A 19,144-nucleotide genomic window follows, 5' to 3' on the forward strand; every position below is an offset into this window, starting at 1 on the left:
AGGGACATTGGCCCTTGGTTCCCTATCTTGCTTTAACTCTGGAACAGAAAGTAAGGTAAAAAGGTACCTGAATCCTTCTTTCCCCTTAAGTGAGGTTAGTCTGGGCCTCCCCACGATAAAGCATAAACCCAGCCTCAACTGGAGACTGATACTTACTCGTGTGAATACTTGGAACGTACAGTCTTGAGCCTATTGCAAGAATGAAAATTCACTAGGATGTTCAGCTGCCTGACCAAGGTGCGAAGATCAGAGATCTTGTAGCCACTGTAATACTCCAGGATAGGAGCCTGGAAGAAACAACATGAACAGTGACATTTATGGCAGGAAGCAGACCCTTCCTGTCTCCAACACCCAAGTCCAAACCTCCTATCCATAGTACAGTCAGGGAAGATAGTCAAACAATAAAGACTCATACAGCACAGATATCGGCCAATCATTATAGGGTACTACCTAGAAAAATATGTTCTATCTGCAAGCTAGTGGAATGGCTATATCCATATGTACCAGCTGGATATAAGGCCCAGTCATAGGTATTTAAACTGAAATCCACTAAGAATTCAAGGAACAGGACAGACTTTATAACTTACGCACTCTCAAGTTAAGAGCCAATGGCTAGCCAAACCTCAGAACAAACTTGAGGTCCCAACAAAACAGCCAGTAGGAACTTAAGGTTGTTCTTCCTCTCTGGCTCGAACGGCTATCATTTCATGCATTTATTTTCTCATTCAACTTTAAGGATGCCTAGCATGTGGCAAAAGGAGTATAGCAGAGTGTTTAAGACCAAAGATTCTTCAGGCAAGCTGCTACGGTTCAGATTCCAGCTCCACTTACAACATGACCTTGAACCAGTTACTTAACTTCTCAGTACCGCTGTTTCTAAATCTGCCAAATGGGGATCATCACAGTAATTACATAACAGGATTAAATGAGTTAATATACATAAAGCACATGAAACAAGAAGTCTAGCACATGCCCATACCATATGAGCTAGGATTAATATTAACCAAGCCTCATACACAATGCTGGGAATACAAGGATGACTAAGGCTCCTGCCCTTGAGGAGTCTGTAGTCTAGTGAGAGAGACAGACATGCACACAGAGAATTACAAAATGTGTGGGAAGTACTACCAGGGAAGGGAGCATGGGACACTGGAGGAAGAGAGCTGTAGGACCCATGACTTTTGTCTGGGAGAGCCACAGAAAGCTTTGTAGAGAAGCGTACATCTACAATAGGTGCTAAAAGTCTAATGGGAGTTCCACAGGTAAACAAAGGAAGATTTATTATTCTGCAAAGCAGGAGTTTTCTTACAACGTCTTAAATTATTCTCCCTGAACTCATTTTTTTTTTGCAAATATCTTACCTGGAATTGGGGGCAGGGGATCAGAAGTCCACCAATTTGGATCCCTTTCCCTTTTACATGGCCCTGAGATACTTCTGCAGGAATCTCAGGGCTCTACTGAATACTGGAAACCACTGCCACAGGCAAAGGGCAGTCACTGGAATGCTGCTATCACCTCTCACCATTTCCTGTTAATACATTCCCTGCTCTATCCATAGGAAATATCTTATCTGCCTCCCCAAAATCACACTTATTGCCTTCACGTCTTTTCAATCATTCTTCCCTCTACCTAGAATGTCTCTTCTCACATGTTCCTACTCATCTTTCAGGACCCAACTCAAAAGTCACATTCTGTGTGAAGCCTTTCTCATATATATATATATATATATGAGGACTGTGAAGCCAGACTACCTGGGTTCAGATCAGGACTGACATTTAGCTGATGTTAGTACATCCACATCAAATATTAAAATACTGAAATATTTCTATGCTGGTTGGCAAGCAGTTTGCTGCCCTGAGCCTCTCAATCGTCCTCCCGGAAGACTACCAACCTTCCCCAGGATCCAAAGCCTGGGTCAGCATAGGGCCTCCAGGATCATGGCTCCAGAGCTGTGGCCACACCCATTCTGATTGTAGAATAGGTATATACTTTGAACAGACTCGTAGTTCTCAAAGCCTAGCTCTGCTCCTCATTAGCCAAACACGGGAACTTATTTATTATCTGTCCAGTAGGGATAATACTGTTGATTTCATAGGGTTGTTGTGAAGATTAAGCAAGTTAATACACAAAGTGTTTAGACCACCATCTAAGCATTCAATAAATGCTAACCATTATTACATATTCTTTTTCATCATCATCACTGCCATTTACTGAATGCTTCCTCTGTCCCAAGACATTTCAGGGCCTTGTCCAAGTTCACACAACTGTTTTTAGGGTTCTTTCTCAGCACACAGAGGTTATTCCATCAGTAGTGGTGCTAGAATTTTTAGGCTGGAGGGGCCTTGGAGAGGTTGGGAAGAGTATGCTCATTTGTGAACACACTTTTTCTACTTGGATTTCATTTACATCTCAAAAAGTTCATAGTTTCCTAGAGTTGTTTTTATTCATAATTTTTCATAAAATTAAGAAAGCATCAAATATACATTTTATTTGTATTGGGGAAGGAGGCTGTGGAGGCCTTCCCCTTCAGAGAAGAGTACTATAGTATATGTCTGAGTCCCCTGTTATGTACATGGACAGTTGCTTTCACTGCTCTATTCTCTGGGTCAGTACTTGCCAAATCCTGTGCCAATGAGCTCTCCTGTAGGGGGCCAACCTTGCTGAGAAGATTGCAAGGAGCAGGGGTGGCATGGGGTATGGCAAGAAGTGGGTCTACCCCACCCCCTGCCATAATCAAAATAATTTCTCATTAGTCTGTTTTGTGATATTGGGCTTTCAGGTAAGCTGTCTTTAGAACAAATGGTACTGTGACAAAGAAAAATGAAATAAAATACTTCAAAACCAGGGCTACAGAAAACCTTTAGGCAGCCAGGCCCCTAAGAAGTCAAGATGTTAAAGGATTCATAACAGCACATATGCAGCAGTTTTGTCACAGAGTCTCCCACAACCCTAACTTACACCTTCCTCCAGCTGACCCTGTGCTTTTAAATCCCTACCCGGTCTTCCCCACTGCCCACAAGTATTTACCCAGTGTCCGAGCTCGTTCATGCAGAGGGCCAGGAAGAAGGAGGCAGCAGCAAGCTTGGAAGCCCTCTCCTGGACATAGTCATATTCCAGCAGGGTCAACTCACAGATGAAGCGGGACAAGGTCAGTGTCTTCATGCTGGCATAGACACACTAAAGGCAGGAAGAAGACTGATTCAGAAATCAATGCAGAACACTGGCACCAAGCAGATGACCCCTGCACTCACTCCAGTTATCCTACCTTGGGCCTAAATGGTTCTCTGCCTGAGCGATGTACTTCTGCTACCATGACTCACACTAAGGACCCTGTCCCTAAAGCACAGAATCTTTAGGAGGGGGGGATTCTGAAATCAGCAATGGTATTTGCCATCTTTAGGGTCTTAAGCCAAAATACCAACTGTGCTTGTGGTACCCTCCCACCTCCCCTTTCTGTACATGCCATCCTTTGAAAAGCCAAAGGCCTCCAACTGCTATCTTTGCACCAGGTTCCAGACTAGAAATCTTTTGTTTTAATCTACACACACACACACACACACACACATATACACACATGTGTAATACATACATATATATTACATATATACACATATATATTTATGGGCTTCCATGGTGGCTCAGACAGTAAACAATCTGCCTGCAATGCGGAAGATCCAGGTTCAGTCCCTGGATTGGGAAGATCCCCTTGAGAAAGGAATGGCAACCCACTCTAGTATTCTTACCTGGAGAAATGCATGGACAGAGGAGCCTGGTGGACTAAGTCCATGGGGTCGCAAAGAGTTGGACATGGCTGAGCGACTAACACTTTTCCTATATATTTATACATACACACACACACACAAATCTTACCACAAAACACACTTGTAGAATAAGTGAATAATTACAAAGTGACTTCCCCTGTAAGCAATATTCAGGTAAAGGAAGAGAACTTTGCTAGCATCTCCTCTAAACGTCCCATGTGTCCCTTCCTGATTAAAGAATCTTCTTCCCTTCCCCTACTCTGCTCTCACCTCAAAACTTTACAGGCATACCATGGAAATCTGCAATTTTCTCTGCCCACCACCACCACCACACTCCATAAAGATCGCCGTTCTAGGAGGGTGGCTTGAAGAAACTCCCCTGTCCTCAGTTGTCCCTTTCCCTACCACTCAGGGAGCAACTCTGGGAATGGAGGGGACTAACTCAGCAGTGGGAAAATGAAGATGTGCATCCTCCCTCTTACCCTAGCATATCTGCGCAGAAAATGATAGGCGATGGGAATGTTGATATCAAATTTGAGGATTTTCAGGATGCTGGCTTCCATGGCGAGCATCTCATCTCTCTTATAAATATCATCGCAGATGTACAGGAAGTCATCCACACTAGGTGCGCAGCGCTCCTATGGGTGGAGAGGAGAGGCAGTCACAACCAGGCAAAGACAACCCATTCCTCTCTGCTTGGAGATGAAAGGCAGGGGAAGTGGGGGTGAATGATAGGAGGTAATAACATCCCCTGGAATAAACCTTCAGGGTAGCTCTGAGAGCCAGCATCTGGTTGATGTGAGCAGTTCATCTGAAAAACAAAATCAGAGACATAGGAGGAGAGAGGACAAGGCCTTTTGGGGTAGATTCTTACAGCACTGAAAGTGGCACAACACAGCACATGGACTGGAAGCACTGATCTCTCTTCTGATGAGTGAGAGCCAGAAATGGGAAATCTAAGGCCTGCTCTGAGGGGAATGGAAGGAAAGAGACCACAAAAAGGGGAGCTAGAGATGGAAAATAAGCCCACACTTTGTTGCCTAGTCTAAGGAATGAATAAGGATGTTTGGGAGGGGGGCACTGTTGGGGTAATAGGTACTGAAAGAGACAGAGAGATGGGCACAGAGGGAACCCAAGCTGAGACTGAAGGTGGTGGGAGGATATGCAAGGGGGGCTAGACTGGGAAGATCCAGGGCAGATGGAGGGTGAGAACAACACCTCTCTCCCCATTCAGGAGCACCTTCCTATGTCCCACCCTCTGCAGGTTGAAATTTAGCTTTGGGGTGAGGAAGAGGAGGCAGGAAGACCCCTGAATCTTTTCTCTAGCTGCACCTCACTGCCCACTCCAGCATTCTTCTCACAACTTTCTCTATCTTCAGATCACAAACTAGACCAATCTTCTGGGTTTGCAGACAAGGAAATTGAGACTCAGAGAGAGAAAGAGACTTGCTTGAGGTCACACAACCACCTAGTGACAAGGGCAGAACAAGAAATTCTCCCTTCCACTGCTCTACTTACCAGTGGCTCCTTCCTTTCTTCTCTTCTCGTATCATCTCCTTACCTCCCCTTGAAAAAGTCTTTCTGTACTTCTCAATCTTGTGAGGGGAAGACACTCCTGCTCCAAAAAACCTAGTGGGGGTCCTTTGTCCCGACAACCAAAAGCCAGGTATTCCTGGTTCCAAAATTTGCTAACAAGAGCACCTTGTACTTTCTTCCTCCCTCCTGTGCTTGGCTGGCCAGGGATCCCTAGCTTCTTTTTAACCCCCTTGAGGTTGAGGCAGGAAATACTTGCTCAAACCACAAGGACATCCCTAGGTAGGCAAAGGGAGGAGGAGGGAGAAAGAGAAGGAAAAAGAGAGATGAAGGGGAGCAAGGGAATGAACCAGGAAGACAGTGAGCAGGGAAGGGAATGAGCTAGAGAGGGAAGCAGAGAACAAGGGAGAGAGTGAGAGAGGAGGAAGGGAAAGAGAAAGAAAAGCAAGAAGGTTAGGAAGCAAGGGCAGGAAGGAGGGTGGGAGGATAGGAATGAGGGAGAGAGGCAGGGAAAGAAGAGGCCAGGGAGGAAAAGAGGATGGAGCAGAACAAGGAACAAGCATGAGTGAGAGGGAGTTGAGCAGAGAGGGAGCAAGGAGAGAGGGGGAACAAGGGAACCAGGGAGTAAGAGAATAGGGAAGGAAATGAGCCAGAGAGGAAAAACATCAGGAGAACCAGGGAGGGTGGGAGGGAGAAGAGAGAGAAGGAAGAAAAAGAAAGCAAACAGGGAAGGAGGGTGGGAGGAAGTTAAGGTGGGGGGGGAGTCACGATGCCAGGGTACCATGGAGCAAGGATGGGAGATAGGAAGGGAAGGAGCAAGTGGAGAGGGGAGAGAAGGAACCAGCAGAAAAAGAAGGGGGGGAAGGGAAAGGGGTCAGAGGGGGAGTGGGGAGGGGAGCAGGTACCAGCAGAGCAACAGGAAGGAGAGAGAAGGAAGAGCAAGAGAAAGAGTATGTGACAGAGGGAAGAGAGTTAGCTAGGGAAGGCGAGAAGAGAGTGAACAAAGGAAAGGGAGGGAGGGTGGAGCATATGATGGAGGGAGAAACAGGATGGGTAGGAGGGTGGTAAGGTGGTAGGAGGGAGGGACGCATGGAGGAGTGAGGAATAGAACTAGGGTAGGAAGGAAAGGATCATGGAAGGAGGGAGCAAGTGAGGAGGGGAGGGAGTAATCAAGAGAAAGATAGAGAAAAGGAGGGCGAGAAAGAGCAAGAGAGTGGGTGGGTAGATGGAGGGAGGGAGGGAGCTCAGCATGGAGTGAGTGAGTGTTCAAAGCATGGACGGAGGGATCAAGGAAGGAATTGAAAGAAGGCTGGAGGGAGGAAGGGAGCAATGGAGCAAGAGTGGAAGTGTAATGAGCGCAGAAGCAGAGTAAGGGTGGAAATGGAGTGAGGACCAGAAGCAGGGATGTGAGCCAGAACTGGCACAAGAAGGAAGCAAGTAAGGAGCAAAGGAGGGAGAGTTTGAGTTAGAGAGGGAAGTGCCGATCGAGGTAGGAGCTAGCGTGTGAAGAAGAGACTGAAGAAGGGAAGTGGAAAGCTACTTAGGGATACAGCTGAGGAGCGAGCACAAAAACAAATCCACAGTTCTAAAGGTTTTTGCACTCAGTAGAAGTTACTACTCCTCTGTTCCTAAACCATAAGGTCTTATACTATTAGCCTATCTGAAGGAAAAATGAGAGTTAAACAAGACCATTTAGTACCTGAGAAAGAGGAAAGAATCAGATAAAGTAGTTAGATGGATTATGGCCAGCTACTTGCTTTTATAATGCTACTTCAAAAGTAATTTACGTGGACTCACTATCATCTACACTAAGCCATTTTCTCTTGAATGTCTCCAGCACCTAGATTTGGAAATGCTTCCTTAAACATGCAATTCAAGACTCCACCAGAAGGAGATGGAGTTGCTGGAAGAAGAAAAGGGGGTGAGGACAGAGAATTATGGTCCAGAAGGAAGCTTTAAAAAGAACAACTCATTCAACTAGGAATATGTCCACATACACACATTTTCAAAGAGGAAACAGGAGAACTTTGTTGATGCCAGGAAACAAATACACCACCATTTGCACCCAACACCAGCTTCCCTGCCATGGAAGACAGACAAAAAATTGACAGGAAAACTTAATTGTGTTTATGAATGTAATTGTATACACAGAGATACACATATATGCAAATGTATACACATGCATACATGTGTGTATACATGTATATAATATATATATACACATGCATGTTATACACATGCACACACACATATGTAAATGTACATACATACATATATGGCTTGGACAGAAATTGATTGATTAGTTTCCTCCAAGTCCCATGGATTTGGTCTCACCTCAAATTTTGCTGCAATCAGAAAAGCAGTGGAACCAAGGAGTTGTAACTTGTCCTTCTTGCATATTACCTTCATAAGGTAGTGATCTACCAGCTTCACTGCCAAGTACAGGGTCTCGTGACTCATCTCAAAGGTCATCTGGAGGAATACACAAACAAGGCAGGAATCTGCATGTTGTCCAACTGCAAAGCCATATCCAGATGGATCTAACTACCTGGTCTGTGGTATTGAGGACATTTAACTACAAGACCTAGCCAGCTGAAACTGCTATGAGTGTAGGAAATGCTTCAGCTAGGTGCCTGGCTATACCTCTAGTGCCTCTGAGGACCCTGGCAATACCTATCCCTACACATTTGGGCAAATGACAAATCTTACATCAGAGGGAGATGCTCTACCTTCTCTATGAGCATCTTGAGTGAACACACCCTCTCTCTTTCACCACCAAAACTTAGATTCTTGCTCTCCGAATTTGCTACTTTATAGTGTAAACCCTAAGCATTGACTTTTTGTAATGCCAGCGCCTGGCTTAAGTTTTGATTGCCAAAGTATCCACTTCAAAGAGACATCCACTTCAAGAATGGCTATGTCCAATGAACACACTGCCAGCCACAAGATGAGATAAAGAGCCAGGCCACCTTCCCCATTGAGGCTTCTTTGTTTTTGAGATCTTGGTTGGTTTTGATAACTGACCATTTGGACTGATTTTTTTATCTTCCCAGGTTTTAAATTCTTGCCCTTATGTTTTAAATTTGTCAATAAAGAGTGAGCACCAGAAATCCGAGGCCCCCACATCTGACCCAATAAAAGCAGAACCCCCTGGCCTGCATGTTTATGTGTGTGTTGTTTCTCTCTCTCCTTCCCTCCAACCTCAACCTCACCCTGTAGACCCAGCTGTGCTGTGTAATTTCCAGGCCCTTTAAGTAATAAACCTGTATTTTTTTCAAAGTTTCCTATGGTTATTGTTGAAGGGTGTTTTGCTATCATAATACGAACCACAGAGGGTAGTCCAGCCATGACATCAGTTATTGATAGGCTGAGACCAGCACAAAAAACACTATTACCTCATACAATGAACTCCCAAAAGAGATGTTTATTTAGCTCTGAAATAAAGGGACTTGTTTATTAGTTTATTCATTCATTAGTTTCTCTTCCCAACTAGATATGCTATTAGAACATATGGACCGGGAGCAAGTACCAATAGCACAGTTTGTAAGTGAGCTGAGGGGCTAAAGAAGTCAGAGAGAGATTAAAGCATTAGTAGTATAATCTTCCTTTCCTTCTTTCTCTTATTTATCCTTATTCTTGCCTTCCCCAACTCCAAGAAACTGTCTCCTATAGCCCTAGTCCCACAGTTAGTGCTAGCCCATTTGCCATCTTTGTGCAAATTAGAAAAACAGGTGTCTCTCTGGGTGAATGCAATCCTACAGGCACACATCTTATCAAGTAGACAATACTTTTATATAAATTAGCAAAAGGTGCCCTTGTCTCAGGGCATAGCAACCCCATAGTCAGAATGCACAGCTTAGCAAATAAGGATATTAGCTGGATTCCATGCCTGCTTTTGCCTTGCCTAGAAGCTGTGTGTAGGCACAATTTGCACTCATGGTCGTCCTACACAATCCTCACAGAGGCTTCTTCCTCACAATACCTTGGGTTCTTAGGATTCAAAAACAATGCAATCTATACTAGCCCTGTAATAGGGAATAACAAATCTGACTCCATATTGGGTCTGTTTCTTTTACTTTAACCTTTGTACTCTGTTCCTTATTCTACAAGTTGATTAACTTGTAACTTGTAAGGAGATGTTGCCTATAGCTTAAAGTATACATAATGGCCCATCTGCAGGAATCCTGCCCCCCTCCCAGGCCTGAATGTTAAACTAAAATAAATTCAGCTCAAAGGAAACATCCTGACTCAGCGCACCTGTGAATGACTGCCAGAAAGAAAAAATTAACATATCCCCCAGTGGCAGAAACCAGGAAATATTTGCAACACGTTATGGCCTTTTACTTTACCTCTCACCTCCCCCACTTATGGCCTTCTACTTTACCTCCCACCTCACCTACTCTTTGTTTTATAAAAGAAACTAGCATCCAGACCCTGGCAAGATGGTTCAGACTTCCAGCCTTCCGAATAAAGGTCACTATTTCTTGTCCCAACACCTCATCTCCTGATTGACTGTATTGTGCAGCAAGCATAATGAGCTTGGACTTGGTAACAGTCCAACACCTTAATCAATGTGTGAATCCCCTCTAAAATCTCCACCAAATACTCAGTTTCTGCCACAGAATCTCCAAATATAACCTGGCTTTAACAGAAACCAGAACCTGGTTTTAACAGAAAATTCTTTCTACTGAGTAGAAATCACCCTTAACGTAAGCTTACTTATTTCTTTGGGCCTCCTTTTTCATTGCCTAATATTATTGACCAGAGGCTAGATAACCAAATAGAGGTCCATGAAAAGCACTGGAGAAATGGATGTATTAATGGCTGAATACATTGGTTCAGCGATAGATATATTACATTTCTGAATAACAGAAATACCATGAAGCTTTTCTTATTGCTCCTGGGATATGGCCTGGATGTTCTCAGAAATCTGGCTTTATTGGTTTCCAACTGCTTCTGCAATAAATTACCACACTCAGCTGGTAAATAATCTGCCTGCAATGAGGGAGACCTGGGTTTGATCCTTGAGTTGGGAAGATCTGCTGGAGAAGGGATAGTCTACCCAATGCAGTATTCTTGGGCTTCCCTGTGGCTCAGCTGGTAAAGAATCTGCCCACAATGCAGGAGACCTTGGTTCGATCCCTGGGTTGGGAAGATCCCCTGGAGAAGGGAAAGGCTACCCACTCCAGTATTCTGGCCTAGAAAATTCCCAGTCCATGGGGTTGCAAAGACTTGGACACGACTGAGCAACTTACACGAGTGGCTGAAAATAATACAGATTCATTACCTTACAGATCTGGTGGTCATAAGTCCATTGGGATTGCTGAACTAAAAATGTCAAAGTGCAGAGTGTTAGGGCTATGGTTCATTCTGAAGGTTCTAGTAGAGAATCTTTTTTGGCTTCTAGAAACTGCCCATATTCCTTGGTTTGTGGCCCCTTCCATCTTCAAAGCCAGCAGTGGCCAGCGGAGTCTTTCTCATACTGCATCACTCTCTGCCTCTCTCTTCCACACTTAAGAACACTTGTGATTATAATTGGGCCCACTTGGATAATCTAGTATAGTCACATTACCTTAAATTCAGCTGATTATAACCTTAATTCCATAGTCTAATTTTCCATTGCCATATAAGGTAACATACTCAGATTCTGAGGATTAGGATGCAGGCATTTTATTCTCCCTACTACATTTTCCAACGGAACATACAAGAAAGGGATGGGGAGAGTTCATGCAGATGAAGAGTAATGACTATTACCTCCAAGTGTCAAGAAATTGAGGTCAAATAATTACTGGAAAAAAAGTATAAAAATGAAAAACAGCAATTCTCTGAGGATGCCTTTGTGAGCAAATAACAAAGCTAGTGGATGCATAGCCTCCTTGCAGTACCTCACAGGCACCTGGCCACTCATGCAGTACATCATTATCAAATGATAACATCAAAAAGAGTAGGTAGTATCCGAATGAATTGTTGAAATTGGAGTCAACAAATATTTAAATTAGCAGCTGTATCAGTTACAGCACTCTTCCTTCCTTGAATGTGAGATGAGACCCTTCTAACATAACTCTACCACTTGGGACTACACAGAACAATTCTAATCCTTCTTGTGACAGCCCCTCAGCTACTGTTTTAATTATTATGTTTCCTATACATCTTCATTCTAGACCAAATAATTTGACTTCCTCTATTTTTCACATGATATGGTTTTTCTGACTGCTCAGAATCAGGCTTCAAATCAGGAGCCTAACTTTGTGCCAGTTAGAGAAGAGTGGGTAATTCCAACCAGCTATACAAAATGAGGACAAGAAGCTTTTCATCACAGGAGCAAGGTTCTCTCCCTCATGACTGCCTTTGTCTAGCATATCCTTCCAATTCTTCAAAAAAAAACTATTTTCCATATCGGGAAATGGATAAGAAGAAACAAAAGGAAGTGATAAATCAATCAAAACTATAGAAAATACAAAGATTACTTTTAACGTTGAACTTAATCTTAATATATGTTTAAAATATGTGTGTATGTATTCATATATGTTAGGAAGTATATATGATAAAATTCATCCCAAGTTCCAAAATTCAAAGACCACCTTCTATGAAGATGAATAAGCAGAGAAAATCTATGAGATATATGAAAAAGAACAAGTAATTTTTCAAGGAGAAATGCTTTGAGGAACCAGAGCAAGTGTCTATGTATTGAAATCTTTTCACTCCAAAGATCTAGAATAAACTTTTTAAAAGTAAACTCTCAGTGCACCTGCCCTGACACCCTGTCTCATGCATCGAACCTGGACTGGTGATCTATTTCACATATGATAATATACATGTTTCAATGCTATTCTCTCAAATCATCCCACTGAGTCCAAAAGTCTGTTCTTTACATCTGTGTCTCTTGCTGTCTCACACTGGGATGACTCTGAGGGATGGGATGGGGACGGAGGTGGGAGGGAGGTTCAGGATGGGGAACACATGCACACCCATGACTGATTCATGTGAATGTATGGCAAAAACCACCACAATATTGTAAAGTAATTAGCCTCCAATTTAAATAAATTTTTTTAAAAAAGCAAACTCTCAACTAGATCTGAGAGGATACTGAATCTATGAAAAGAGAATACTCCAAGATCAAGAAAGACTAATTTCTAATGAAAAAGTAGCTGCTACTGCTGCTGCTAAGTCACTTCAGTAGTGTCCAACTCTGTCGACCCCATAGACGGCAGCCCACCAGGCTCCCCCGTCCCTGGGATTCTCCAGGCAAGAACACTGGAGTGGGTTGCCATTTCCTTCTCCAATGCATGAAAGTGAAAAGCGAAAGTGAAGTCGCTCACTCCTGTCTGACTCTTAGCCACCCCGTGGACTGCAGCCCACCAGGCTCCTCTGTCCATGGGATTTTCCAGGCAAGAGTACTGGAGTGGGGTGCCATTGCCTTCTCCGGAAAAAGTAGCTACATAAATAAAATGCAACAGAGGCAGTGAACAGTATATTAGATTATGAAAAAAACCAAATCAATGATTCAAAGGCCACTTTAAGAAATTCTCCCAGAACTGAGAGGTAAAAGAAAGTTGAGGATAATGAATAAAAACTTGAGACTCAAGGAGAACAGATTTTGGAAAGACACATACACACACACACGGGAAATCAAAATGAGAGAAAAATAATAAATAAAATTTCCTCTGAGCCAAAGAAAGACTGAATCTTTAGATTGAAAGGACCCACAACACACCACATAAAATTGAAAACAGATCTACATATAGACACGTAAAAATAATTATTTATAGGGAAGGTAATATATTAAATAATAATCTGAATCTAAAAGTCTAGATTACTTTGACTAAAAACAGGAGAAGAAATAAACTAAAAGTATGCACGTTATCTTATCTTTCTTGAGAGTCAATTAATAGGTCAGGTCCAAAGGGGTAGGTTAAGTAAGCAACAACAATATCCATATGGAAAAGAATGAGGTAGGTCTATACTTATACGGGAAGATTATTAAGACTTATTAAGAGAAAAGAGCAAGTGGCACATGACCTATTCATGCAACAAAAGATATCAAAAAACCCACACTCAGTAAAAAGCTATATTTTTATATATGCATGTATGTATATACATTCATGTATTATTCATATAATTCAACATTTTTAAAGAAATCATAGTCAAATACTTAATAGAAGTGATAAGACAAAAAAGATACATTCTAAATTATAGTTATCTCTGAGAAATAAGGATAGAATAAAACAGTTGTTTTTATACATACACACACACAAACATATGAATACACACATACTTTAACCATGTATTAATTTTGTAGCTTAAAAAATTGTATCGAACAGAGTGGTTAAGGTGAGATGGAGGGGGTGAAGAAATGCCAGGATAAATTAATTAAACAATGATTATGGGTGGTTATCACATTGCTCTTAGACTTTGATAAGTTAAGCAGAAAAAATAAATTAGCATATAAATTATACAATAATTATTAAGCCAAAATTAATTGATATAATGATTCTTGTACCCTAAAGAGAATACATATTTTCTTCAAACATCAGTGAACTATTTACAAAAGCCCATTATATCTGAAGCCATGAAGAAAATCTCATTAACTAAAAAAAAGCAGAAATTATCATTCAGGTCACATTCTCAATACACAATATAATAAATCTAGAAATTGACAATAAAAGGATAAACCAAACAAACTAAAGACAAGCAATGCATTTGAAAAAATCATAAGCATCATTCTTAAAGAAAAAAGCCTGGCTCAAAGGGAAAATAAAAATTGCAAAATTATTGAGAAAAAACAAGATAGCTACAATACTATCTTTCAAAACTGGTAGGATATAGTCAGAATTTTACTTAGAAAAAAAAATATATAGTTTTGGGGCTTTTATTATGAAGTCAGAAAAAAATTAAAATAGACTAAGCACTCATTTTAAGATGCCAGGGAAAAACAGCAAATAAAATTTAATAAAATAAGAATAAAATAAAAAGATGAAAGCAGATGGTAATGAATTTCATTAAAAAGAAAGAGTTATATATTTATCCATGAGCTGGTTCTTTGACCAGGGGACTGAATCAATCTTTTTTGAGGAAAACTGAGGAAAAGGCATGCAAATACATGGGAGAGAGATTACACATCACACACATTTTGAATGAGAAAAGAAATAATTACAAAGGATTGTAAAAGAATACCATGTGCAATCTATAGTAATATCTGTGAAAATATCCATGAAATCAATGATTTTTAAGGAAATATAAACTACAAAAATGACTCAAGAAGAATAATAAGACATTAGGTGGGCAACTTTCAAGATGGCAGAAGAGGAAGATGGGGAGATCACCTTCCTCCCCAGAAATGTATTAAAAATACATGTGCACATGAAACAACTCATACAGAACACCTTCTGAATGCTGGCAGAAGACCCCAGACTTCCAAAAAGGCAAGTCAATCTCCTCAGAATGAGGTAGGGCAAAAGATAAAGATAAAAAGAGACAAAGGAGTTTGGAACAGGGACCTGCACCCAGGGAGGGAGCCATGAAGGAGGAAAAGTTTCTGCACATTTGGACACCCCAGCACGGGTGGGGATGGGGAGAGCTTCAGACCCTCAACGGGAATGCAGCAATAGGTGCTTGGAAGGCAAAACAGAGAGAATTCACCACAGAGATGTTGCCAGCCAGCACTTACCAGCCAAGAAGCACCTTGCACACCCACTGTGGCAAGAGGGGGGCTGGATGCTGAGGCTCAGGCTTCAGGGCTCAGGCCCCAGGAAGAGAACTGGCGTTGACTGCTGTGCAGATACTCTGAGGGGCTAGTACAACACAGCTGAGGGAGTCCAGGAAAAAGCCTGGGCCTCCCAGAGAGGCAAGAGTTTGTTGCTGCAAGAACCCCTAACTCCCCAAGCTCACAGATCACAGGAACCCACCTCCAAGAATGCCAGAGGTGGGATAAGCAAGGGCTGTGAGCTGCCTGACCCCAGAGGAAGATATGCCTGGCTGCCACCAAAGTATGCCAAGCCAGCAAGAGTGCCAGAGGTGGAACTAGATGTGACTGCAGTTTACAATCCCAGAGGGAGAATGCAAGCTGACTGGCCACTGCCAAAGCCTCAAAGCCAGGGGGAGTGCCTGAGACAGGGACTAAATGCCACCACTGCAGTCCTGACCGCAGAGGTAGTAGCTCCGACCAAGCCATAAGCAGGCAAAGGTTACTGCCCACACCTTCCGGGGAGCCTAAACAGCTTGGCTCTGCCAAGGGACATACAACTCAAGGCTAATTCCCGTGGGAGGGCACATGACCCACCTCAGACTTTAGCAACTTCCTGTAGGCCTGAGTCCCAGCAAACACTCCCCAAACACCCCAACTGTGGCCTCCATAACCCTCCCTCTCCACAGCCCAACTGAGCAAGTGGGCCCTAAAAAGCTGCTACCTTTGCCCCCACTAGTTTGGGTGGGGAACAGACACAACAGGGTGGCCTACAAGCAGAGGCAGGTCTAAAATCAAAGTGGAGGACCAGGGGCTGTGTGAGAAAAGAGGAGGGAGGGAATAAACTCCTGCAGTTGCAGCTGCAGCAGATTACATGCACACAATTAGCCTGAGACTGTGGAATTTGCAGGCAATTGTGAACTTTAGGAGCAAGCACAACCTGGAGTAAGGCCAGATCTGAGTCTGAGCTGACCCCACAGCAGGTCCAGAGACCTTCCTAGAAATATTAGAGGACTTCCTCAGTACACAGACTGGCTGGTGTTCACTATGTGGAGAGGACAATGGCGGAATTAGAGCACATTCTTCTTTTCTTGTATTCTTCTAATGTTGTTCTTTATTATTCCTTTAATTATTTTTATCTTCTTCCTTTTTAAAAACGATAACCCTATATGCAAAACAGAAAAAGAGACACAGAAATACACAACAGACTTTTGAACTTTGTGGGAGAATGTGAGGGTGGGATATTTCAAAAGAACAGCATGTATACTATCTATGGTGAAACAGATCACCAGCCCAGGTGGGATGCATGAGACAAGTGCTCCGGCCTGGTGCACTGGGAAGACCCAGAGGAATCGGGTGGAGAGGGAGGTGGGAGGGGGGATCGGGATTGGGAATACATGTAAATCCATGGCTGATTCATATCAATGTATGACAAAACCCACTGGAAAAAAATAATAATAATAATAAAAAAAATCTTATATTTAAATACTTATTTTATTTTTTCCTATTTTTGCAGTACTATTTTGCACTTTTTCCATCTTTTTGATTTTGTATTTTTGCTAGTCTAGTTTTTAGTATTCTTTTCCACTTATGGGTTTGTCTATTGCCTTGATTGCTCTCTCCTTTTTGATTCCTGTTTTTATTCTTTTTTTGTCCTTTTTCTTTTTTTTTCTCTTTTCTCTTTATAAGGGAAGTTTATAGCAATACAAGCCTACCTCAAGAAACATGAAAAACATTAAATAAACAACCTAACCTTAAATTAAAAGCAACTAGAAAAAGAAAAAAAAACCCAAAATTAGTAGAAGGAAAGACATCATAAAGATCAGAGTAGAAATAAAAAGAAACAAAGGAAACAACAGCAAAGATCAATAAAACTAAAAGCTGGTTGAAAAAATAAACAAAACTGACAAACCATTAGCCAGACTCATCAAGGAAAAAAGGGAGAAGACAAATTAGAAATGAAAAAGGGGAAGTTACAACAGACAATGCAGAAATACAAAGGATCATAAGACACTACTATGAGCAACTATATGCCAATAAAATGGACAACCTAGAAGAAATGGACAAATTCTTAGAAAAGTATAATCTTCCAAAATGATTCACAAAAAATAGACAACATGAAGAGACCAATCACAAGCACAGACATTGAAACTAATCAAAAATCTTCCAATAAACAAAAGCTTCACAGACAAATACTACCAAAAGTTTAGAGAAGAGCTAACATCTATCCTGCTCAAATCTTCCAGAAAATTGCAGAGGAAGGAAAACTTCCAAACTCATTCTACGACACCACCACCACCCTGATACCAAAACCAAACAAAAATACCACAAAAAAGGAAAATTACAGGTCAATATCACTGATGAATATAGATGCAAAAATCCTCAACAAAATTTTAGCAGACAGAATCCAACAACACATTAAAAGGATCATACATCATGATCAAGTAGGCTTTATCCCAAGGATGCAAGGATTTTTCAATATATGCAAATCAATCAATGTGATACACCATATCAACAAATTGAAAGACAAAAACCATATGATCATCTCAATAGATGCAGGGAAAGCTTTATATAAAATTCAACAGCCATTTATGATTAAAACTCTCCAGAAAGTAAGCATAGAAGAAAAATATCTCAACATAATACAGGTCATATATGACAAAGTCACAGCAAACATTATTCTCAATGGTGAAAAACTGAAAGCATTTCCTCTAATATCAGGAACAAGACAAGGGTGCACACTCTCATCACTGTTACTCAACACAGTTTAGGAAGTCCTAACCACAGCAATCAGAGAAGAAAAAGAAATAAAAGGAATCCAGTTTGGAAAAGAAGTAAAACTCTCACTATTTGCACATGATATGATACTATACATAGAAAACCCTAAAGATGCCACCAGAAAATTATTAAAACTAATCAATAAATATAGTAAAGTCACAGGATATAAAAATACACAGAAATCCCTTGCATTCCTATATGCTAACAATGAAAAATCAGAAAGAGAAATTAAGGAAACAATCACATTCACCATTGCAACAAGAAGAATAAAATACCTAAGAATAAACCTACCTAAAGTGACAAAAGACCTGTTCTCAGAAAACTATAAGACACTAATGAAAGAAATCAGAAGATGACACAGAGAGATATAACATGTTCTTGGATTGGAAGAATCAATATTGTGAATATGACTATACCAATCAAAGCAATCTACAGATTCAATGCAATCCCTACAAACTACCAATGGTATTTTTCACACAACTAGAACAAAAAACTTCACAATTTGTATGGAAACACAAAAGACCCTGAATAACCAAATCAATCTTGACAAAGAAAAACAGAGCTGAAGGAAATCAATTTTCCTGACTTCAGACTATACTATGAAGCTACAGTCATCAAGGCAGCATGGTACTGGAACAAAAACAGAAATATACACCAATGGAGCAAAATAGAAAGCCCAGAAGTAAACCCACACACGTATGGGCCATCTTATCTTTGACAAAGGAGGCAAGAATATACAATGGAGAAAAGACAGCTTCTTCAATAAGTGGTGCTGGGAAAACTGGACAGCTATGTATAAAAGAATGAAATTAGAACACTTCCCAACATCATACACAAAAAAGAAACTCAAAATGGATTAAAGACATAAATGTAAGGCCATAAACTATAAAGCTCTTAGAGGAAAATATAGTCAGTACATTCTTTTGACATACATCACAGCAAGATCCTCTTTGACCCACCTCCTAGAGTAGTGGAAAGAAAAACAAAAACAAACAAATGGGACCTAATTAAACTTAAAACTTTTTGCACAGCAAAGGAAGCAAGAAACAAGTTAAAAGACACCCTTCAGAATGGAAGAAAATAATTGCAAATGAAACAACTGACAAAGGATTAATCTCCAAAATATACATGTAGCTCATACAGCTCAATATCAGAAAACAGTCCAATAAAAAATAGGCAGAAGACCAAAACAAACATTTCTTCAAAGAAGACATACAGATAGTCAATAAACAATGAAAAGATGCTCAACATTACTAATTATTAGAGGAATGCAGATCAAAACTACAATGAGGTATCACCTCACACCAGTCAGAATGGCCAAAATTTAAAAAAACTACAAACAATAAATGCTGGAGAGGGTGTGGTGAAAAGGGAACGCTCTTGCACTGTT

General features: G+C 41.2%; 1 protein-coding gene across 4 annotated transcripts in view; it reads right to left on the reverse strand.

Moving 5' to 3' along the window:
- Positions 1-19,144, reverse strand: part of CCNB3 (cyclin B3) — a 57,547-nt gene that overhangs the window by 272 nt on the left and 38,131 nt on the right. For 2 of the 4 annotated variants that reach the window (XM_061135942.1, XM_061135941.1), the window contains 4 exons: positions 7,698-7,766; positions 4,244-4,399; positions 3,028-3,177; positions 157-287 (listed from right to left, as the gene is read on the reverse strand). In XM_061135942.1, coding sequence (XP_060991925.1) covers positions 157-287; positions 3,028-3,177; positions 4,244-4,399; positions 7,698-7,766 — 506 coding nt within the window. Of the gene's footprint in view, positions 1-156; positions 288-3,027; positions 3,178-4,243; positions 4,400-7,628; positions 7,767-19,144 lie in introns of all 4 variants that reach the window. The other 2 variants (XM_061135940.1, XM_061135939.1) reach the window with 1 other exon arrangement.

Source organism: Dama dama, chromosome X (genome assembly GCF_033118175.1).
Source record: "Dama dama isolate Ldn47 chromosome X, ASM3311817v1, whole genome shotgun sequence".
Taxonomy (NCBI): Eukaryota; Metazoa; Chordata; class Mammalia; order Artiodactyla; family Cervidae; genus Dama; species Dama dama.